Below are 25,746 nucleotides of genomic sequence, written 5' to 3'. Positions count from 1 at the left end.
GCTAATCCGAATGTTTTGAAATATTGCAGATGTTTTAAGGCTGTAAAGAGCATCATAAATCTTTACTCAAAATATATTTGGTTATCCCCTCCAAAAACTTGATGACGTCAGCTCAAAAGTTTGCCAAATAAATCCTATGTAAAATGTACAAAATATGATGTGTCTGTGCTTGTGATATATCACTCCATTGATATTTTTTGGATTTGCATATACAGGGTGACTCAAAAAAATTAATGAATGCGTAAATTTATTTTACTGATTTACTCAGGAACTACAAAACCGAATGCTTTGAAATCTTGAAGGTGTTTTAAAGTTATCATAGGCATGGTAAGTTTTTGATCAAAATGTATTTGCTCATCCCCCCTAAAAAATTTATGACGTCACCACAAAATTTTGCTAAATAAATCCTATCTAAAATGTACAAAATATGATGAGTCTTTTCTTGTGATTTATCATTCCATTCATAGTTTTTGCATTTGCATATACAGGGTGACCTAAAAAAAATAATGAATGGGTAAATGTATTTTATTGATTTAATCAGGAACTCCAGAATCGAATGTTTTGGAATCTTGCAAATGTTTTAAAGTTATAAAGAGCATAATAAATTTTTAGTCAAAGTATATTTGGTTATCTTCTACAAAAAACTGATGACGTCAGCTCAAAAGTTTGCCGAATAAATACTATCTAGAATATACAAAATATGATGAGTCTGTACTTGTAATTTATCATTCCATTGATTTTTTTTGAATTTGCATATACCGGGTGACTCAAAAAAAAAATGAAATCTACTGCGAAAAAAAAACATAATAGACATGCAGTCGTCACGTTTCCGACAGCGAGGGAAGTACTGTGTAAACTCTTTAGACCAATTTTTTTAATACCCACATAGTGTAAAATTCCTATCATTTTCTAGAATCGCGATAGTTACACATGGAAAGTCTTGAAAAAAAAAGAATTTAAAAGAGAAAAACCAATCGTTATATTGACTGAAAAATGTATTATTCCTGTTCAAGCACGATTTTTTTCACAACCGTCGTCGTTTATTTGTTTGCGTTTTGAGATATGACGCGATGCGCACCTTTTTTAAGCGGAATGGGGTACCTTTATTTACATTTTTGAATAATGTTTTAGAACAATTTTATAGAAAATTTGATGTTAATCGTTCTGGGGACAATTACACTTCCGCTTTGTTAACCTAAATGTTCATATACATATATACATAAAAAAATATAGGGCGTTTCGTTGATTGTTGAGATTTTAAATGATATTCGACGGTGACCACTACGAACATCACACCGTTAACAGACAAATTAAACGTGTTCATGAACCATGAAAATCATCATAATCGTTTTGTGCGACGGTGGTTTTGCATGCCGCCGTTGCCACCTCGATACCTCCACAGAATCCACCCCACGACGTGCCCACCTGTCTGACGCTCGCGGCTCTTCACATGCTGCTTTCATTAACCTTACCGAACTTCTCGTTAATCCAACCATCGCGAATTCACCGAAAACGAAACACCCACTGGCCAAAAACTGATACCTCCACGTCGGACTGCTTGATCGAGAGTGTAACGGAGAAGGAACTAATCTAATCTAATCTATTGGTTCTAAGACTCTGTTTACTTTGCAACAATTACTCCCATATTTTAAATTATCGAGCTCGAAAGTTCGGTTTTACATAATGCGAACGAGTAATCTTTAACTGAACGTCAGTAATTAGCTTCGGTTTGGGAGGAGCAAATGTCGTTTCTGGCAGTGTTAAAACAAAGGTTACGTGTTTACGGAATTAGAGGAATCCCACGTAACTGATTATTATTACATCACAAACATAGTTCAAAATGTAAAAGCTTATAACACGGCGGTTGGGGAAGGGTAGAATGTGGTGTGCAACCGAGATCAGGTTTAGAACCGATTTTGTTTAATGAATACGTAAATGAACTTCTGTGTCTGATGTTGATGAAAAGATAATCTCATATGCTTACGACGCTGCTTGAGATGATTACTGTTTTTACCTTAAAGTGATTAAGTTAAGTAAGTTGATCGTGTATACATCAGACGACGCTTGTAAAATTTAGAGCAACTTTACCCCGACTAAGAAATACATTTCGGGGAGCCTTTTTGACACAAAATATAATGTGATATCTAACACTTTTTATTTTTATGATAAAAAAATATATTGTTGTTGTCTTGGGTTTGTTTATATATTTAAAGTTGTACATGTTTATAGTTCACGCGTCTGTTGCCTCGTTTTGAATTTTCCCGTATGCGGTAGATATGCTAATCCAGAGGGTGAAGGTTTTTTTTAATTCAGAAAAAACCAATAACGAGCGTCGATTTGTTTGTATTGATTAATAACTGTTTGGTTTCTGCTAGTTGTTAATTTAAACTTAGAAAAGAAATATAGGAAATGAAATACCGATTGCTGTTCGCGTTCAAACCAATCTGCATAAATCAACAAGCGAAGTTCGAGATTAAATTAATAGAAAGTGTGGTAAGCCACAATTAGCAGAAATTGGAAGTAGCTGTCATCAACAGAAGATGCAATACAAAGTGATACCATAGTAAACGATAACCAAATCCAATTACTAATATATTACTTAAGGCGACATTCGTTTGCCTGGGAAGATTAAAGCCAGTTTCCAATTTGAACTCTGCAGCATTTTTAGGTGTTCTTGTGTGTTTCTACGTTCGTTTGTGAGATCTCAAAAGATGTTAATTATTTGCTTCCAAGTCTGAAACGTACATTTTATATACGCAAAGGGAAATAATATGCCTGTAGGAGTAATCCACAATATCCGGATCAATACAGTGTTAAATGTTTGTGTTACGAATTTTTAATCGTCTTTGATAATGTATCCCACCCTTAGAACAACCTTTGTTCACTTAGTAGATATCTACAATTACGAATATTCAAAAGCGAAGAGAAAATTACCATCGCTGTAATAGAGATTCAGTGGATGGAAAATGCGGGTCACATGGTCAAACCGCGCTCTTTGATTGGCTCCTCAAATTCAAATATTTATTTTGGCGCTGAAACATGAGCTGCGCCATCTGTGTGTCGGTAACTTTGATTATCTTGGCTCCATGAAAAAAAAAGTTTTGCTGCTGTGAAGATCCGAAGTCGCTATCTCTAAATTATAAAGCGGCAATCGCAATCTACAACGAAGGAGTCAGCCGGTACAAATAGTTATCATTAGATCACTCACGAGTCTGCCATCTGTCAGTGGATGTTTGTATTACTGCATTTATTATTAATATTATTTATGATTGACAGGTGCACCATCTTTTGACGGATAGTGAATTTAAAACAGAGTAGGTATCTGTAAATTTTTTTGTATCGACACTTGTGCCGGAATCGTTCGTCAGTATTTAATTATTGTTAGTGCTCTTTTCAATTCTCATTGGCGTCGAGCTTTGAAAGTGGCGCGCAAGTGGGAGAGCCAATCAGACGGCTTGTTTGATCACGTGGCTTGCATTTTCAAACTGCTCGTGGTTATTGTCGTGTGTAAACCAATTAAAGTAATTGAGAGAAGTTGAATTTGTATATTGGCAATGTATTTATGGTGTGCGAATTTGAGAGGTTGCGGTTGAAGAAAATGCGAAAGAAAATATGTATAAATTCAAGTATCAACAGGTGCTTGCCTAAGCGATTAAAAATGATTATAATTTCGAATCGATAGTGTTCTAACTGTGAGGAGTGAAGCCCTCGAAATTAATTTGTTGCAAAACTGGCTGACTTCGTAAACAGGGTTCTATTACAGGTATGATCCACATGCCAATGTAGGATTAGAGCAAAGTTACAAATGGAAAATAGCACATTCGATTAGGTGATTAACTACCGTAATCGAATTAATTGAGTGGCTTTACGTAACTTTCTGATTTGATTAATTGAATATGGATTGATATTTTTTCGATAGTCGCGCGTCGAGATCGAGAACAAATATTTATCGTATCCTATCAAAGCTTGAATTGACATCGGTCATGATGCTTAGACAAACACAATGTTGTATAAAAGTCAATACGTAATAATTAATTTAGAACGCCGAGGAAGAGGGATCGATTTAATTAGCTTGAATTGAATTTAGCAAAAGCAAAAATTCGATTTGTCCATGTCTTATGTATCACACAGGAATTCTTTCGGAGGCTCTCGCAGATTTAGTGACGATACGTGTTAAGAGTTCTGCGACAGACGAAGATATAAAAGATCTTAAAGCTCCCTTTAGTGGTTTTCCTGCAAGTTATTGGAGATAAAACTTCGTGTTAATGCAGAAAAACGTGCGAACACACACTGCTAAAATTGTGGGTTCAAATCTTTTTTCTTCCTCTTCTTTTGAATTATTGCTCTAAGCCAGGTGCTCCATGTTAAATTCAATGAATCGGGTAAATATGTGTAAGTGAATTAGATAAATCAAAAAGTGCCCAAATTATGCAACGTGTAACTCCTCGGGTACTTATAAATCTGAATTTAAAGACAAATGTTGCGCTGTAAAAGTTTCAGGAACTTACGTGAAGTAGAATATCTGCACAAGATTGCATGTTTTTAATATGAGAAGGGTCTTTATTCGAAGAACCAGTTAATTTTAACTTTAAGTAAGAGCTTTGATGATTTTTCGTCTCGGAGAGTTTACTGTTGATATTTTGTGGCGTTCTGTGGAATAATTAGTCATTGGGGAAGGAATTTTATTAGGAAATTTTGCACCAAGAGCGGCGAGAAGGACAAATCCAAAGCTTAGTGAGAATCAAGAGGCTTACGAAAATTTTAGATAATATAAATTGTCTTAAGACTACAAATACCAATTCAGTGATTATAATGGTGGCCTTTAATTCAAGTTAACTAACAAACGGGGAAGATCAATAGTATAGTATAACCAGCAGGATTAATGGAGAGAATTGCAGAATTTATTCTCCCGCTGCCTCCTCCACTCTTATGACAAATTCTAAATAACTGTGAATTTTTTAATACCATCGAACGGGGATGAAACGAGGTTCGACGGGCCCGTGCTCCTAATCGCCATGACTCAGACCCAAATGATAAATTCCCAATTTTTTTCATCCCCAAAGATATTCAAGCATACATGTTTTTGTTGAATGCACAAAAAGAAACAGAAATAATCCTCATGAATAGCTATTACCGTAAAATAAAAAATAATGGAATTATGTAGGATCAAGGTAGAGTTTTTCTCAGTTCTCGTGCTTAATAAAATTGTGTTTGCGCGCGTTATGAAACAGTGATACCTTGTTCAGAGGGATGAACGGGATTCATTGTTCGCTGTGGCCAGAATCGATCGGCACGGGGTGTGAGGAAATTAAAGATCCGTCGATCCATAAAATAAATCAATTGTGGCATGGGTTAAAAAGAGCGTTGTTTAAAATTAGATTAACAGGGGAAATATTTAGTAGGAATACACGCGAGACCCGGACAGACACGCAGAAGAGCGGAAAAACGTAATAGCTTGTATTCTGCTGTGGATGAGGTCCGTCCAAGTTGTTCCGCGTTCACGATACACTTTCGACTGGTCGGTTTTCCAGAGCCCCAGATGTCTGATCCGATTCTAATTGCGTCGATTCGAAAGTCGCCTGGGTGCTGTAGAGAGTAGAGCCAAGATCGCGCCATTGATGGGGTGCAGCTTGTCGGGAATATCAGAAAATAATTTGACGGAGAGGGATGATGTGTGGTGGAGCCGGAACTGACGAAGAACTATTACGAGCTAATCTTTTTTTTTTTAAGAAAACAAAACGGCGATTCACGAGGCTCGATAAACATTCGCAGGCTCAAAATCCACTCAGACTGAAAACGGTTGTCGAGCTTCATGACTCGTTTACAGCTCGTAAGACAGTTTCCTTTCTCAAGCCTGAGCCAGGTTTTCTTTTTTATATCCAAGAACTTTTTTTTAAGCTTCTCTTATTTATGATTTTATTTTATGTATGTGTGACGGTCGAGGTGACTCTATTCCCGAGCGTTCTTGACGGTCGGGAATAGATATTGATACGTACTCGGCTCTGGGCGTGCGTTCGTGCGCCGATGCACGTCAAACGTGCATCGCCATAGATTAGATGAAATTTTCGGACAAAGACTTCACTTTATCATCGAATGGTTTAGAAAGCTAGCATTTGATAGTGTTACTCGGGATCTTGTTCAAAAGGATCACTTCAAAAGCGTTTTTCGACACGCCTTTAATCCGATCCGATCACTTAGATCGGGTTTCTTAGACGAGACAGAACTTTGTTCGTTCCCGAGTAAAATAAAGTCGGATAATGTGCGGTCAGTTTTTGCATCCCGCATCCCCCGCATCCGGCGACCAGCGGCGCTGTTATCGCCTCACGTTACCGCGTTATGGTGCGTATTCATTTCCGACAACTTTATAAAGACAATAAAAAATGGACGAGCCCGCCCTAAATATAACCGCCGACACGGCCAAACTTTTACGAGTTCGTTTTTCATAATACGATTTAATGCATCCGAGGGAAGTAATGATGTTAAACCGAGGGAAAAGTTAGTAATAAAATGTAGATCGCCTTTTTCAAACTGCCGATTTTATTGATATTTAGGGATAGGGCTCAATCGATACACGTCAGGGCCAAGCGCGGTCCCGCACAATGCCGATCGAGCGTTCGCGTTCCGCTGACGGCAACGAAACCGCGGTCAACGGTCAACGGCCAGCGACCGCAGACGCGTCACGCGGACTAATGATGCCAAATTTCGTTATTTTGCGGCGCGCGTTGCCACTCGACACTTCGGCACGTACTGCTCGTCGCACAAAAGTAACGCTTTTTATGACGCCTGTTAATTAATAAATCCCGAAATAATTCAGTCATCCGTGGTTTGATGAAATGAATTATACAAGTTTTTATTTGTTTACTATACAGATTGCGTCTGCGCTTATTTGTTTGATGTATGTTGTAACACAAATACAAAAAACACACACACACACACACACACACACACACACACACAAATCGCAATAGTAAGTTATACATGGAATCTTCGTGTGAGTCTGGAAATGAACCGTAGCGTCCTCTAGTTGGCTAACAACGTAGTGGAAAGCAGTCTGGTCACGGTGGTTGAGTCACCAATCGAGGAAACTCCGATGTGTCAGTATCAAATTTGGACTGCTCTTTGCGTTGAGAGTCCGGTGTTTCGGATTTCGGCCTGTATTCGATACTTGCTTTTGGACATCGGTAATGGGGCCCGCTTCTGACGTCCGATTCCGTCATAGCGGCCATATGCTTTGCTGTTTCTGCATAATCTACTTCCGAATCGACTTATAAATATTCACCGCAAACACGGACACTCGCCATCCAAAACAAACCCATTTCAACACCAATCAATCTCCCATAAATCCGCCACCCTTTGTTCAACCTACACTATAACAGACATTCCACGGTCAATAACACGGATATTTCGGAAAATAGATTGTTTCCAGATTCTATAAAGATATCCACACATATACCGTTAGGCTCCATGACGACCGATACTAGATAGAACTATAAATGCCTTTCACTCTACCCTTTAATTTCCAGCCAAATTTATAAGGCTTAATCATCCGCAACTCTGACGCGCCCTAGCCGCTGAGCTTCGACACATTCCTTTCACAGGATTCTCAGAATTCCATGTTTTATACATCAGAAGAATCTACGAAAATCGAATTTTTCTCTATTTTATATTACAATTGCTGGCATTACTTTCCAATTCAAAAGTGCTCCTTAAAGAACAAAGAACTTTAAATTATCGCCAATTGGGTCGTTAAAATGCGTCCATTTCACTAGCTGATTGAGTAAAACAGTTTAAAGAAAATACAGTTTCAATTAATAAAATAAATATCCATGCGAGTCTAAAATCACCAAGTTTTTTATCCTTGTATCGTATAAATAAATGAATTATTACTCTCGTTTAATATTCATTTATTTGTTCATTACCACCACAGAATTTAATTTATTCATAAACGGATATCACTGGAAATTGTTATGAAAAAGATAACTCCTTAAACGAACACGCAAATCACACGAAATATTAATAACAAGGTGATAATGACTATATTATTTATGAAATTCGATCATTTTAGCTAATTTGAAGTCGTTCCAAGTTGATAATTATGAACTAACCATAACTAGTTTACTTAGTGTGTTGTTATTTACATAAAAGCTGGCTGTTTTGCATAAATCAAGCTTTAGCCGAAATATATACACAGCAGCGATAAAATAACACATGCATCTATAAGTCCTTATCGAATTATACCGTTTTGCCTTTAATTCGTAGATCATTGTAACATCAGAATGCGTAATAGTATTTAATACATCCATAATAACAATAAAATATTAATGAACCAATAATGAGGAAAAATTAATAGTGTAACAGCTACAATTTGCCATTAGACAGTTGCTTTAATTGACTCGGTGAGACCATCCGTTACAATAGATTTCGCTATGTATATGGCTGCCAGACCGCCGATTATTGCAACTGTGCAATGTGTTTTAACATACAACATCGAGGGCGAATCGCATGTCGTAACATTTAACTTAAATGAGGTCATCTGGCGGCGATTATGTACAAAATCGCCCCTGAAGTGTTATTAGAGCAATGAAACTCGTTGGCGGATTGTAACAAGGAAACCGAACACATATAAGTTAATTTGCCAGAGTCACGTGTTTGGGTTGGAGTTTTGAGGTAAGCGTTGCAATTTCGCGTAAGTTTAACAATAATTAGCTGAGTAAGACGGTCGGGTGTTTTTGACGGTCGGTCAGAAAGATGCCGATTCTTGTGTGGTGTGTCGATCTTTGTTTGGGTTGTTCTTACATTTGCAGTTTTCCCCAGTTAGGACGAAAGCGGTGGTGGTTGCTGAATCATGTATGCTGAAATATCTCTGACTGCTAGTGTAACTGGTTGAGGATGTATGGGCTATACGTTGGCGTAAAATCGTGCTAAACTTTTGCTAAAATCTAAAAATTCGTCCCCTTCTTGGTTTAAAAATATACCCCCGGTCGGTTGTAAATTCGCCGATATATTTGATTTGAAGGCCAACGCGGCAGGGGTTCGGTTTTACGATATAGACGCAAGTATAAAGCGAATCGGAACTAGTGGAATATCGATGAAATTGTCTTCTGTTTTGTGATGTACTATTTTTGGTTGATTGCGAAGTTCTGCTCTGATTAACAGTGTGCAGAAGAAATTAGCACCCTCGTGTCATTGGTTGAAATACATTTATTACGGCATTAAATAGGTTTTATCTCAAAAAGTTACAATCGCCGAAACAATGTAACTCTTCCATTTTCCTGAGTTTAACACGCGTCTCTGGCGGGTTTTACCGTTGTAGGTGGGCAGTAAACGCTAAACCGCGAGGATATTATAAAACAAATCAACATTCGCGATTCAAACTGCTCTATCATTCTCGCGTAGCCGCAAATGAAAACGCCACCAACACGTAATGACACGAAACAAATGAGAAATATTCAGCACAAAATTCAATGAAACATAAATGCGTTAGAATTTCTTATGAGATTATTCTTTCGCTTCACCAAAAATCCCACAAATGTTTCTTCTCTGCAGATGGACTGAAATCAATACCCCGGCAAAATAAAACGTTACGAAATCTCTCACGCATTTTATTTTCTACCAAAATGATAAATTTTCGATTTAATCTATAACCGTGAAAAACATAAATCGTCGCGAAAATAATTTCACAGCTCTAATATCGGCGAATTTCGCCGAAATTGAGGATTCATTACTACTAATGGAGCTATGAAATTCGTTTGGTATTGTTTTCAACTAACTGGCTGAAAATAACGAAATGCAAACTTGTCAGTTTGGACGAGCAACACCACCATGGTCTACCGATGCCTTCCAGGGAGCTGACAGTTCTTCGTTTTCCGCTTGTCTTAACCGACGGTCGGAGTATTCGGGTGTTTATTCAGGGGGTGGAAATGTTGAAGGCATAAAGTCGGAAATGCCGCTCACCGAAATTGCACACTTTTCAACAGTATCGTGCCACACTTTCAAACCGATACGAAATTCCGACTTTTTCTAATTCATCCGAAATTATCGCCACCCCGTACAGTTGCAGTAAAGTGCGCCCTATCTACCCCATTTTTCCAAAGATAGTAGACGTGTCCAAATTTTAAAACATCCCCGACTGTTTATAATCCCATCGGGATCCATCGTTTTACTCCGAATTGTATGTATGTAGCCGAGGATTTTCTTGTAATAGAGATGTAGAACCTGTGTATTGGGTTTCGCTGAAACGGACTTGCGGTGGTTTTGTATAAAACCCCTGTAATTATTCTTTGCGTTCCTATGATAAAACCGGATTTAAAATCTCCATACCATAAAGATTAGAAAAATAAGTACGGCTCGACAACATTTTTACCTTCATACTTTAAGTGAATTAAATGCGTTAAATAACGTCTACGATGTCATTAATCAATGATGAAAACAAAACAGGAGCCAGGTCGGACCCTTGAGGTGCTCCTGAAGTAACAAGTATGCGGTTCTCGACTGTCCAACTTTTTTCATGAAAATAAACTCAAAGAATGCAAAGCAAATTCAGCCAAGACTGCTTTTAAACAATATCGTGTCACGGATTTAACCTGAAGTTCCGAATTCGCTGTAGAATTCGCTCTGGCCCTCGCACTTTCCCAAAGATAGTAGACGTGTCCAAATTTTAAAATAGCCCGTCTCTCTTTATAATCCCGTTGGGCTCCAGTCGTTTAGCTCTGAATTGTCCTGTTATTTGTTTTGTTTTCAAAGCGTTACAATGTGACAAAGACCCAATTGAATTTCCCCGAAACTAGTTTTGATAGATTCTGGCCTTTGACGGGCCAGCTTTTTAAAGCGATTCTTCGACTTGTGTGCTTTGTCAGAAATCAAAACGCTGCAGACATCGCTGCAGCAAGAAAATTTAGTCGTTCGGATGGCTTTTTTCCGTCCTGGGGCAATCGATTTCGTGGTTATTTAATTAGGAAACACATTAAAGCTTTATTGGTTTTAAGAGGTTCCAATTCAGTTTAAATCGACGTATGTGTTAAAAATGTATCCATTAAACCGGGTTTTAATGTATTTGGAAAATACCCGTCCGCCGAGATTTTAAATATTAACTTGACTCGACCGATGTTGAAGTGTCGCTTATATTCAGCGATAGCGTGAAAAGATGTCATATCTATAAAATATACGTTCAATTTTAATTAGATAGGGACGGGATTTTCACAGACCATACTATTATTAGAAATGAATACGTGTACTTACATCAGAAAATCGATTGCAATTTTTAAACACGTCATCGCTGTTTCCACGTTTGTTGAAGAATAAAATCTTTGATAAGGGTATTATTCAGAATAATTTTATTCTTCGTGGAAAATACTTTTATCAAGTGTTTTCGAGGGTTTTTTCATTTTTACCAACCGTATATTATTAAACGCGTCACGATAGAGTTTATATTACTGAGAGTGTCATTTTTCATGACACTCGATTAGAATTAACTACAAAAGAGCATTTGAGTATTCACAATTATGTTATTCAACTTCGTTGACCTATCAATTATCCACATGAACGACCCCTCTTCCTGTAAACAAATTTCAATAAAAACCTTCTGTTTTCGCGTTTTTTACACTAAAAATAACTCTCACTGTGGTGCGATTGCTGCAGGAGTGTCCCTCGGATTCGGCTTCGATACTGAATTGTGACAACATTTTTGTGTTATCATAGAATCCGTGCATGACATTAATTTTCAAGCTGCAGAACATATAAACCCATAGACAATATAAATTCGTGTAACGGTTACAATTTGCACTGGGAAAATATCTACAACAAATTAGAAATTTAATTAAATTATTAAAAATATGGATAACTGTTTTTGGTGACATGATTCACAGTCGTTGCTGTTCGATCATCACTGACTCGACGACGGTTATGTGATAACTTGCTGGCGCCCTTTTCAAGTTGATTAGTCCCTCTTACGTTAAACAGAACTGGAGCACTTCTGCGGATTGTGGCCTAACCAAAAGGGTAAACGGTAGGTGCTTCACTTGTCGTTCTACTCGACGGGGAAGTGTGTACCTATCTTTAGTTTATCTAAGCGTTGTGACACGTATGGCAAAGTTTTCATGTAATTAAGGTATGACAGTCGTATTTGTAGATGGTTTGGATTTTAACATCATGAATTTTGTTTTTTTTATCAGAAAATCGGATGCATCGTTGATCTGGGATTTCTAAGTCTTATATGGAAAATCCTGGTTTTCCGTAATACGCGGAAATTGCAAGATAATACCGTTGTAGTCGCGTATGCAGTGCACGTTTAATTCTAAGTTCTTTTAAAAATAAGGTAATTTAAAAATAACTTTATGAAATTTTAACGCAACGCTCTGTCGAAGTTTGAGGATAAAATAAAACGTACTGTATCTTATGAGTCGCGGATTACGTTTCCTTTAGACTGTCAGCATGATGGTTGGATAGATTAGCCGAAATGGATTATGTAGGTTTTTTAAAAAAGCAATTAAGTGAAAGCTGGTACAGTTATCGATTCATTAAAGTATCTTTAAATGGGGTACACGAAAGGATTTATTTAATTTAGTAAAAGCTATAGCCGCAAATGGTAATCTTCATGTAGGTCAACTTTAGGTTTAGGATATCCTTAATGACGCAGTCGAGTTGTAATGAGCTGTTTAGGAATTCGGTCCTAGGGCTGCATATTCTAGCGTTATCAAAACTATATAATACCCGACGCAAGGTGCAGTGTATTCAACGCGAAAAGCCAATAATTCGGGATAATTAAAAAGGGTTTTTTTTATGAACCGTTTCGGTCCATTCTGTTTCGTAATTAGGCGGAATAATTAACAAAGAGCTATTGAACTTAACTTTCCAGTGGTTTTGCGAGAGTTTTGGGGAATTTTAAGTGGGCCGTCCGGAACGATATATTTATCTCGCAGCGTCGAAACGTTTTTATGAAAAATCTACCGCTGAAAATATTCGAAAGGACTCAAAACGCGAGGCCTAAGCGTTGAGCGAGTGCTGTAATTAAGTTGTTTTTCAGAGATTTTATGATTTATTGTGCAATGTTGTTTGTTAAAGTGGATGAGTTAAGGTAGAAATGAACAATTTAGAAGATCTCGACACATTCTTGCTCGTTATAAAAGCAGTCGAGGGTAATTCCTGCTTGTGCTTACCCTCTCGAAGTGTAACCATGTAATAGGACTCTTTGCTTGGGTGACTGGCCCCCATCGCATTCACTGCCACCACCCTGAAACTGTACACTGTGTAAGGGTGCAAGCTTGTAACTTGGTAACTGCTCTCGTTGTTCGGAGTAAGAATTCCATCTATCACATTCCATTCGCCATTCTCGCCAACCCTGAAATGAAAACAATCCCATAAAAATCTTTTACTTGTTAAACGAACAATTTTATTTTTTCTCTCAATAGACGTTTGATCAAAACCCTATTATACATTCGGAAAAGCAAACAACAATATTGTCTAATCGATACGATTCAATAAGTGATTTCACACAGATGCCGAATAAGTCAAACGGTGCATGCGAGAAATTTCACAATCATGAATTCAACGCCAACACTTATGGATTTCTAATCTTGATTCGAATTTTTCTAACTCAAACTGATCGCAAACTCAACTTTAGAATAGTTAACCTCCGAATTTATGGCACTGGAGAACACCTGATGATGACAAATGTAACTTAAACTTACTTCAACCGGTATCTCCTTCGCCGTACGCTGGAAATTTTTAGTGAAAAATAATCACTTTTGTTTTCTTAGAATATATATATAAGGGTTACATTTAACGTTGGCAAATACATTCCGAACCCGTAATTATTTTACTGATGATAATTTTAAATTAAAATGTTTTAACTCCTTCCTTGTCGTATTATAGAACACCTATACGACGCGCGCCGGAATAGGATGTCGACTTCGAGCTCGAACTCGGTGTCGGTGTCGACACCGACACCGGTCTGAACTGAGTTTGAACATAGGCATGGAACGCCGCGCTATATTTAATAAAATGTGTTCGTTTGACTGTTCCAACGACTAAATTAAGTACGACAGTTGATGCCGTTTTCACACGCTTTATCACTCATTTGAGTCACCATAGGCCACTAATAACTATATTAAATTATAGATTATATGATTGAACAGTAATTTGTATTTTAAATCGAATAAGTTATAAATACTGCTCTAGCATTTGTAAATATTTACTTGTTACTTTAGTTGGTAAATTACACATTGTGCTTCAGTTTTTTTTTTTTATACAATATTATTATAATAATTAACTATGATATTTCTATATGATAAATAAATAAGAAAAGTATATTTTATAATAAACAACAATTGATAATACAAAAAATACAAATGCAACATATTTTTGGTTTTTATTATTTTTTAAGATAAAATTAATTACTTCGCCGCGTATATGTCTTTAATTTATATAAATTGACAACGCAAAGTTAAAACTCCATCCGTGCGTCCCTGGGTCGACGCACTCTTTTTTATTTATATTCTATTATATTCGTGAAACGTCAAAGATTGGAATTGTGTCGAATGACTTTTTTCGAGAAGTAAAAATTTGTGCAATCATTCAAATTAAAATTGGTGTTTGTGAACAGTTCGTACTTTGTTCGAGATATTAAAATTTACTTAGACTTTTTTGTTGATTTTAATGGATAATTGCATTCCCTTGAGAGACTTTTTGGTTGAGTCTCACAAATTCACCAGAACTTCGTCCGTGTAAGCGAAGAGTGACGATTTACTTTTTGTTAAGGGTCGGCGACAAAAACAGATGGCCAACAATCCTAATCAAACGGTAGGTTTTCCTCATGATTTATAAAACACTTCTTGAACGCTGTTTCGAGAAGAAAAGTGTGCTATTGTAAATTGCGCTCCGATGCATTTTTAATAAATTCGGGTTTGGTAGCGCGCTGTGCGGTCTCCATACAAAAAGCTTTTTTGTTCGATATAATTTCATAATGATATATTTCAGGGGAATAGTTTGGATATATTGGTTTTGATTTGAAGCGGCGTTTTAATAAAGTGGAGTTAATTGTGTTTGTTGTAAGAGGTTTTGATTAAATTTTCTGGGAGCGTTTTGGGTTCGTGTTCCCATGTGTTACAGGTATAAATTGGTGTCAAAGTGCACGGGATTGGAGCAGTTGATATGTAATATTAAGAAAGTTGGAGTTGAACTTTTTGTCCTTTTTCCTTTGACTGCACTTTCGGGATGCAAGAGGTGGTCAATGTAGCGTGGAGAGAAGTTGCGGTAAAAAGTGATTATTGGATCGCACAGCCCTCGACAAGGAGCTTAAAATCCTAATCTACTAATTACAACCAGTATCTCCTTTTCTCTTTTACTTTTATCACTACTTCTTAGACAATTGCGGTGCCGCATTTACATTTTTTCACCATTAAAAAAATTTATACTCGATTTTTCTAATCTCTTGTGCATAAAGAACTTTTTCGACCTAATTAATTTGAAAGCTTTAGGAAGCTTCCGGCAAATAGTAGTACGAATTTTAAAGACATTACTATTTACAAAAACGGAGAAAGCGCTTCCCTTTCGCCGCTACAAGTGTTCATTATAACAAAAATCCTCTAACGTAGACGTAACGAAATTACCGACAATTTTCTCGTTATAGAAAACAACTTCTCACATCCGTTATTTTTTTATGTGACCTAATGGCACAGCCTTTCATCTTCGCCGAATGTGAAATATTTTCGTACGGAAGTTCTCTCTTATTTTTGTTTTGTTCACGAAAATATCGCAACGAAACCGATGGAGTACGAAAGTAAATATTTCGCGCTCTACGAAAGAAAAACTTTTTCGGTTAATGTGACTTACTTCGACGGTAATTAATGAATTAAATGAAAAGTAATAGGGCTTGTAAATGATCTCCTTTTTTAACTGCTGGTTAAAGAATTTCCCGGCTGTGCGTAAAAAAAGCATCCTTCTTTTCTCCGATAAGAAGAGCTTTATTAATTCTCTTAGTAACTCATTAGGATGAAAAAAGAAATAAGGAGTTTATTAATGATATCGTTATTCTTTGTTCTCATATTAAAAAGGTAGTAATCTTATTATTTTTTATGCTCCTTTTAAAACACAATTAAACCTAAATTGTAGAAGAAGTGTTTTGTTTTCGCGAAGTTGAAAAAAACAAAATTTTTTAAGACCATTGAGTCCTTAATGAACCTCGCCTCCGATATCGAAAACAATGTAACTGCCATTCAGTGTACTCGTAATTAATGCTCTTATGCAGAAAAGTATATGAAATCGTTTACGGCAAAGAAAATAATTTTAAATCTTTCAAAAAAAAACATGTTATGTTATGAAACGTTCCAACATTGCGAAAGAATCTTTTGTGAAAAAGCGAAATAGTGTTGTTATTCTATTGTTGTGTTAGCAGAAGTGCTTATGTAACGACTGTGTTCCAGTTCCACGTAAAGATTTTTCTGTTATTTTAAAGCGCCTGCACTGAAGCTGACAGTGTAGAGTTAAGGTATAAAATAAACATTGAAAATGTAATATAATTATAAAAAATGTTTATGTCGAGGGTCGTTTTGGTCTTGTGGAACGTCAAGAGACTGTTAAATATTAATAAACTAAACGCGATGAATGCACAGAGGCGTATTAGAACAACTCTGCACAGGTATAATAATTATTGTTTTTTTTTGTGGCACTGGTTTTATTTGTTTATCGTGTTATTGTACCAAGAAAGCGAGCGAAGCGAGCTGACTTTACGCAACATTAAAAATATGTGTATTAACTTACGTCAGCTACCAATAAAATACGTATTTTTGTATAGAGAAAACGATCTAACTATTAGACTATCAATCAAATCGTATAATTGAAGAAGCATATATGCTTTCAATAGTTATAAAAAGTTTAATGGAAAAAATGAAATGGCTACCTTGTTAGCTTACTTTAAATTCTCGCTTTCACAGTTTTTCCCAATTATTTAGTGAAATCGCGTTGTAAGATGATAAATTGAAGTGGTGAATCTTACGTTTTTCGAGGTGGCAGGAAAAAATTAAGTGACACGTGGTGTGTTTACAATGCTAATTTGCAACTTTTCTGGGATATAATTTACGCAAAAACTGTTTTTTGATGTTCTAAGAAAGATGAATGTCGCTGTCAAGAAACGAGGCCTGTATATGAATAATAATTTTATAACCCTGGGTGAAAAAGTAGGGAAAGGTATAAATTTTGATTATTTTTGAATGGTTCATAAATGATGATTGCTCTTGAATGTGCACAACGGTGAAAAGAGCATTAACTAAAGGAGGTTTTGTTTTATTTTTCATGGCACTTTTATTGTTATTATTATACATTAATTTAATGCTTCTCTAAAATGTCGGTTGTTCCGTAATATAAATTTAACCAAAATACGCGTCGTTTTAGAAAATACCAACCAACGCTGTACAAATTTATTTCCGCTAAATATGTAAATTAAATTTTATTTTGCGTTTTAATTTTAAGTCGACGGCTTTCGCCGTAGATCTTGGATTTAATAAAAAATTGGAAGGGTCAATGTTTACGTTTTGAATTTGAAATAAATGAAATTTCTTATCGATTTTGATTACTCGAAGAAACGAGAAAACAACCGATATTTACCAGGGATTTTAATAACGCGTAATTAATTTATGCGGGAATATTTCCAAGTTCATGTTCCTTATTCTTGCTGGTGAATGCTTAGGGTGTGTATGCGCAATAATTTGAATGAATTAGCTGTTTTTCAAAGGGGTGGCATTATTGGTTCGCGTGAAGGATGTTTATTATTTAGAGAAATTGCTATTCGTGCAGGACGAAATGCGACAACCATGATGAGATGTTGATATTAGATCTGCCAAGATAGCTTCCAAATGAGTGGTTTCGCGTTTTTCTGCGTCACTTGATTGGCATAATTACACCATTTTATATTAAGCTATTAGTGAAATGAACTATTTGACAAAATTCAGCTGACAAAAAGTAATCCGTCTTAGAATTATCGCCGTGACGCCGAGTCGTCTGCCCGGCAGCTGCGTATTTTTTTAAAGATCGCATTAATTACTTATTAATTGCGACCCAGTTATCGTAACATTTTCTCCCTGCGCTACAATGAATTATAAAGAGCCGCTGTTTCGGATTCATATTTGCATATTAGAAAAAATCCGGTACTTATCTGCGAAATTTTTATCCGACGTGCGAGGGTGTTGAAAATAAATATGATTTTGAAGCTGTCACATCGTCTAAATTTATCCCAAGAAAATGAAATTTTGTACACATTTAACTTCGAAATTGGGTTAGTGATGGATATGCATATACCGCGTCTACATGAAATTTCTAACAAAGGCGCTCATGGAAAATTGGTCCAAATTAGAACTGCGTTGAGCGATAAGACACTTAAATGCAGAAGATGCTTCTTGCTATGAAATTTACTGCTGGATGAACACAATGCATAAAGTAGTCTCTGGTATATCAACTATCAACTTTATTTAAATGGGTTCGGTAGCAAATTGCGTGGAAGGAGGATGGATTTTCGCACTAATGAAAAATCGAGCAAGTCAGGGTTGAAAAACTGAATTTCATCCCGAACGCGCTCGGATAACCGTTGCGTTACTTGTCACTCGCGTAGCGAAACCTTACATGAGAGGATGAAATTTTAAGTGGAGAAGTGTGGGCGGGGGTTTAGATATAGTTGGCCAGTTGATTTTTTGCCCATGTTGTTGCTCAAACTGTTTTAAGTCACACTAGAAGAGTTCTTTGCTTGGGAAGAATTAAATCGAATTTTAAATACGTATCCTACCGACTGCGCCATTTAGAGTTTAGTAGTGCTCTATTGCATTTTCCAATTCTAGTTCGCTTTAGTTCTCACAATCTCACTTTTTTCCTTTAAACTAGTTACTTTTTATAAAAGTTTCGATGATTTGATCGGTATTCAAACGGAGTTTTTATTTCTCAAAGAATTAAATTGAGTTTTAACTAAACACCCCCCGACTGCGCCATTTGCACTAAAGTGTTTAACAAATAAAAAAAAACGGAGCGGAAACTGAAACACGATGCCACTATATAGCTTTTTACGCTCGGTTCATATTCTTTGTTAATCGTGGAATGAAACTACTTGGATCTCTTAGCGTATTTCACACTATACACTTTCAGGCTCTTATTAATGGCGAACTGAAAACGAGCTTGATATTTGTTATCCTGATTTTGGTTTTCGGTGTGTTTCGTCACCGCTGTTGACATTTTCAGGATAATTGCCGTCTGTGCGGTGCGTGTCAGCATAAATTGCGTAAATACAATAAAACTGAAAGGGCCTGTCCTAGTTGGAAGTATTAAATTTGGGAGGCAAAGTGTGACGGTGTAAACCTTCCATGAAATGAGATATTTTGTTTGTGAAGTAATTTTTGGGTTCATCTTAGATGTATAAAGCGTACGATGTCACAGCGCGTCTGCTTGAATTTTTCTCAATAACGCAGCGGCTCGTCACGAAGATTACACATGCAATTTTTATCCTCGATTGTCGTTAATCGAGTGGCGTTTCTGCCTATTTACATTAAGCGATGATTCATTGGTGAGCCAGCGGAAGCGTTGATTAGGTAGATAACGTCTAAAAACTCTGGTCAAATATTCAGGATTCGATTGAATTCGGTGACGGCGTTTGTTAAAGAATGAAGTGATTAAATTATTTTTTAACATTCGCCGGTGTCCCGTTCTCGATAAAAATAAAATATCGGAGGTTGGCAAGGTTTCAAATTGAATGAAGGAAGAATCAACGCTTTGTGCGCTGTGGTAGCAGAACGAAGCTCGATTATGTCGGCCCGTAACGGTAACACCAACGACGTAACTCATCCTGCTCACAAGAAGGTCGCATTCGGTTTCGTTGCACGTATTTTTGTCTTATCTTTGTATAATTCATCATTCATGTGATACAAATGGGCGCCCGGGGTGTCAAGTGGAGTTGTATTATTTTGATTAGTGTAATGTTTCCTCTATTCAGTTAGATGGATAAGGGATATGCCCCATTGTGCGGATGCCTGCGATAGAATACAAATGTAAAACATACAACTCCAATTGCCGTCTTCGTATACAACCGTAACACGTCCCACATACAGCCAAATACCCAACAATTAAGGCTTTACGACACCAACAGCAAACAGATCCACATACACACATAGCTAATTGCTCGTTGAAAAAGCGCAGACTTCAGGTAAATGGTACCAGGTTCTTCGTTTATATGTTAAAAAGTGCCAGGCTTTTTACTCAGGTCACAGTGTCGAGTATCTGCTTTAATCTACCAACTTTTACACATCACTTCTTGACGTTTTCTCCTCAGTTTTCTTGTTATTGTTGTTTACGCACTGTGGTTTTTACTTGTACTTGTGTATACATACACGCTCAAGGGGAAATTGTTAGTAAGTGGCTTCGAGGCTTAAAACACCCACAGTGAATCGCAGACTAAGGCTTGACTAGTAGCTGCTTCGGTTTTCTTGTAACGCGTAATAATAGCGCCTTAAATAGAATATTTTATGAAACATCTGACTTTGCGTATGTGATACCCGGAACCGGTTTCCCCCTAATCCTCAACTTTGCTTCCTCTCCTGTTTACAGTAGTTCATGCTGCGGCTTGTTCGTCAACAACAAAAATAAACACTTTATTAGATTGTATTAAGTCGGTTTTAGGTTATAACTGTCCGATAGTTGTTATTAATCTATGTCACTTCAACATCCGGAAAACTCCGGTTGTTCGTCGAACTTTCCAAGGAGTTGTATCCCACAAAACTGAACATGCACATTCCATGAAATTGTAAATACTCTTGACGTTAATTTATCACGATCAGGTAAAGCAAAATGGAATTTACGCAAAAATTTCGAGTTTCTACTTCGGAACGAACCTCACGTGTTTAAAACCCAGGTTTAATTAAAACATGTTACGTGTAATTTGATTGTGGTAACAATTTGGATTTGTTAGCAACGAAGGATCTTATTTCGAGTAATCACCAAGTTCATTCGCGTATCGATAGAGTTTCGATAATGATTTTGATTGGCGAGGGATACGTCGTAGTTTGACTTTCGTATTGAACCACTTAATAATCGTATTTGGATGCTCATTAAATTATGTATATTTATCGTTAAAGTAACTTGGTAGTCAAGTTATAATAGAAATTTTTGTAGCTAGCGAAGCCAGCTGACTTTGAGATTTTTTTTTATAACTTCTTGTAAATTAATAAATCGTGGTTATTAATCAAATATATTACACAAATAAACAGTGTTAATCTAGCGTCCACAGTAACACGACACCGCGTTATTTAAAATGATCTAGTACGTGATTTAAATTTTTCATTACTCGTGAGTATACTACCGTATTTAATGTGCTTGATTCTATCAGTGTATGCATCTAGTTGAAAACTTAGTTCGTCGAAGTTCTAGTCTAATGCGGCGAAGATATCTTAAGATATTAATGAATTTCTTGTTTAAACGAAATGAGTTTGTTTAAAGTGCTTCATTCAATTTCTTTACCGTGGAAAAGAAAGTTGATGAGATAAATTTAAGGCAAACAACTACACTTCTTTGAGTAAACGTTGAATCATCCGTTCAAGATTTTACGTAAAGTCACTTTAGAGAGAATTGAAAATTGTATTTTAAAATTAGATGCAGGAGGATGTTATTAATTATGGTTTGTCGACGGTGTTTGTTTATTTTGCTTTTAGAGGAAGCTTTGATGAGGATAATCTGCGTGGTTTTTTTTCCGGAGAAGTAAGCTTGTTTGCTTGCTTGCTGAGTTCTTGTTGTTGACTATCTTATATTTTCTTGTAGTGAAAATGTTTCCAGAAATTAATATTGACTAGCTTGGTAGCGTATTTGAAAAGTCAAGGCAGAAGAAATTGTAAGTCGTGATGCATTTTCTCAGTTGCGTTGATTTTGTTCTTTTATAGCAGGATTTTAAAATGCATGTTCGTGTAGTTGCTTAATTTAAGATTTGAAGAAAAATAGTGAATTGTGGATAGTTTCTAAAACAACGCAGACATTTTTTGTCTTTCGCTGGTCAGTTACCGGTAAAATAGAGGGTTTTCTTCGGTTTAATTGCCCATAGAATTTCCAGGGTTAATAAAAACCTCAGTGGAATCTCTGACACGTTGTAAAATTAAATATAAAACAGCAACAAAGTAGCACAATCAAAAGAAATTAAAAGTCGTTCTTGTCGTTTGGAAATGATTTCTATGTATAAAGAACGCGAGCCTTCATTTATAAATAATTTTTAGAAAGATTGGAAGCAAAGTCGATAAAAATTATTTATGGATATTACTATATTTTGTATATTTTCGAAGTGTTGTGTGGAAGTCATCAAAAAGTAATCAAACCGACTTTGATTATATTTGCGCTGCAATATGAGATTTGGTTTTAATATTTTAAGTTTGATTGGTTACTTTCTAAATCGCAGTACAAAATAACCGGCGCGTGATTTTGGTGGAATTAGTTGGGTAGAAAAGCGAGGAATTCGAAGGCAAAAATCAGTGAAAAACGTTGCTGTACAACAAAATGTTTTTTGAGAGCCTATTTAAAGTTAGAGCACGTGCGTTCCCAGTCCCCCACTAATTTACGTTAGCGTCTCTGACAAGTAGGTTTTTCAAAAATTGCCCGATTTTATCCTTAATTTCATTCGGCAGTGATTCCAAAATAACGGTTATCGCGATAAAATCCTTCGATATAAACGTTCGTAAATTTTGATATACGCTGACAGGAGATTACTGTAACTGATATTCGAATAATCTTCTGTTTAATCCGTGCGAAAAACGTACTCATAAAACTTACTTAATCTACGCGACTACGTGCCCATTACTTACCTGGGTGTTTCGACTAATCGAACATTATACCCATCAGTCGAATTTTATGCACGAATAATGGAAAATTTGTTTTTTTTTCATGCGTGATAAATATTCATGGATTGTTGATGTTTTTAATGAAAATGTATGATGGCAAGTCTGGTTGTGTCAACTGTGGATTTTTAAATTATTTTCGGTATGTGGTAATACCCGGAGGACTCGTCGCGTTTGTACTAATGGAGGGGATTTTGAAGGAGACTATTTAGATCGAAAACGTGAATTCGCTAACTAATACTTCAGAGGAACCGAAGAATTTGAATTGTAAATAGAGAAAAATAACAAGCGGTTTATTTCAAATTGAAGCCGCGCCGATAAATTCAACAACTCGCAGAAAACGGGCGCTGATGTGGTCAAACCGACTTCGCAAGCATTTTTCCCCTAGTGGGGGAAGTTGGGGCACGACGGGGTAAGCACTAACATGAAATAGTCAGCTGTCTCTGACAGTGGTAGGGTAAGATGCGGTTGCAGATCTAAATATATCTCAGAATCCCACTATTTCTTTTGCTTCTTCGTAGCATTTCCCTATGATTGTTTTCGGATGTAATTTGTTACCGCGTAATCAAACCGGCTTAAGAACCTGTTTTTGCGCTAGCTTGTTCTCCGTAAACCGGTTCAGGTGACTAAACCAGCTCAAAAACCGGTTCTGTGGGAGTACGTTTGTTGCCGCTGAACCGGCTCAGATGCCTAAAAGCCTCCAGCGACGTGTTTTTTCTCTTAGAGTTTGTTATAAATGTGTGTATAGACAAAACGACAGAGCGCCACCGTCGTATTGAGTTTATTCATTTATCATATAAAGGAATAAAAACTGGCGGTATGGCGTTGCTGAATACATTCGATTTATATTTTTAAGGAATTCCTTTACGAGGAAGTTGGGTAGCTCAGCTTTACGATTTAGTTTCGAGTATTGTGGTTATTTAAGAGAACGTAAAAAGTTGAAGAGTTTTATAAATAAAAGGTCTCAGAACGTCGTAAATACAGACTTTACATATCCTCCTCTCTTCTCGAGAGAATTATGGACAAATATCTGATGCTCTTTTCACACAAAATTCACATACAATAACCAACCGGCGGCCGAATGGGATTTACTCTGAAGATGACGAAGCGTATTGGCTCTAACAAGACGACGCTCGACCTCAACGCTCTTTTAGAACTTTCCTCGAATTGTAGTGGTATTACTAGTGTGGACAAAACACCCTTGCGGTCTCACTGATTAGTCTGCCGTACATACGACAAAGTTTACAGTTTATGACTTTGTCCCCCAGAGTCGGAGCAGTTCGTACAAGTTATTATGTTACGTCAATATTTGAAAAAGTTGAGAGAGGCCGACATGCTAAACCAAGCCGTGTTGTAATTACCTGCAACACCTCACTCATCAAAACAGAAAACTACCTTAAATTACTTTTTTTTGTTTAATTACTAAATTAAAAAACTCTACATTCGTCGAAACGGGGAAGTTCTAATCAATCATTCCGATCTCCGACTCGGCGACGTCTGAAAATGCATTCAATTCACTTGAATTTTAGCCCCTTTCAATTTTCCTACCACGCAGAAAACCTATCCCTTTTTTTTATTTTACGAAGAACTAACAAATGCAAGAAATACGACCGTATGCGAGTCGAGGAAATCTTTTCAGCTTACCTTGTAAATAAATTAAAACGCGAAATATCTGAGAAACGTAATACTAATCCTGTCACTATTTTGATTTTTCGTTCCGTTCCATTTATAAAATACAAATATATTCCGTCATTATGCCGACGTATAAACACGTTGAGGTTTTTATTTGTTAGATTAATTTTAGCCAAATAATTTGAATTTTAAATTGGGAAATTAAAATTCGTCGAAATAAACCTGGATTAATTTCACCAGATTAATTATTCTTTCAGGAATAAATCGAATACTTGGCGACTAATATCGTTTTCTGATCAATTACTGCAATGCGCATCGATTTATTAAATTGTTAAATGGTTTCATTAAAGCGACTATTAATTATCTACAAGAGCCGGAACTGCCACAAATACCTTTAATCTTACTCATTTAAATAATAATCACGCTTTTTTTGCTACGTCGACAACAACGTGCAATAAATATTCATACACATATATCGGCTAGAACTACAATATTTAAAGTAAATTGAAAATTCGGTGTCGTCAAGAGTATAACTGGTTGCCTACAAGGTGGTACCGAGTTTATTCGAGGTACTAGTGAAATCACGACCAGCGAATTAAACAGAAAACTTGTTTTCTTCGCTTTTTAAAGTAAACGATGCGGTAGTTCGGACAAATTTTCGTCAAGTTAGAACTCTGTCTGTCTCGAGGGTTTTTGTTGTGCTGTTACGATTCACAGTATCAAGGTGAAGTTTGTTACAATTGAGTTTGTTATTTTGCGACACGTTGAAGGGATTTTTTTAAGCCAGCTAGTGCACTGGGAAAAGTTCTTAAGAGATGTCCAAGGTGAAATGGTGTTGTGAAAGGAACTGAATTTATTACTTAGTAACATTTAGGTCAATTAACTAATTTCGGACCAAGAAACTATAAAATCTGTTGTGTGATATTCGCGTAAAAGCGACCTCATTTTTGTTACTGTATTTTTAATTGTTTGTCTTCTCTTTTGTAACTTTTTTTGATAACTTGCTGGCGCCTTTGAAACATACAAAACATACAATTGGTTCGCTTAATGTCCGCGTTGAGCGTGTTAAAAGTCGAAGATTTGTGGCCGTCGTGGCGTGTCAGAATCGTGATATATAAAATTGTAGGGAAGCATTTGGTGATATTAGCGTCCATCCGTGTTGACAAATTGTACGTTGGCGGGCCTGTAAGTACGACAATTTTTGTTTCATCGGCAAAGTGATAATAAATTGAAATGTGTAGTAATAAGAAATATAAATCAAGTTGGGGTCATG

General features: G+C 36.5%; 1 protein-coding gene across 3 annotated transcripts in view; it reads right to left on the bottom strand.

The window, feature by feature from the left end:
- LOC135141183 (Protein tyrosine phosphatase 99A) overlaps positions 1–25,746 on the bottom strand; it is a 156,213-nt gene that overhangs the window by 23,281 nt on the left and 107,186 nt on the right. For all 3 annotated transcript variants that reach the window (XM_064072026.1, XM_064072025.1, XM_064072027.1), the window contains exon 4: positions 13,155–13,336. In XM_064072026.1, coding sequence (XP_063928096.1) covers positions 13,155–13,336 — 182 coding nt within the window. The remainder of the gene's footprint in view (positions 1–13,154; positions 13,337–25,746) is intronic.

Source organism: Zophobas morio, unplaced genomic scaffold (assembly GCF_036711695.1).
Source record: "Zophobas morio isolate AGI-343-1 ecotype UQ-CSIRO unplaced genomic scaffold, CSIRO_AGI_Zmor_V1 ptg000044l, whole genome shotgun sequence".
NCBI lineage: Eukaryota > Metazoa > Arthropoda > Insecta > Coleoptera > Tenebrionidae > Zophobas > Zophobas morio.
The sequence above is the reverse complement of the archived record's forward strand: the minus strand, read 5'-3'. Positions and strand labels throughout refer to the sequence as shown.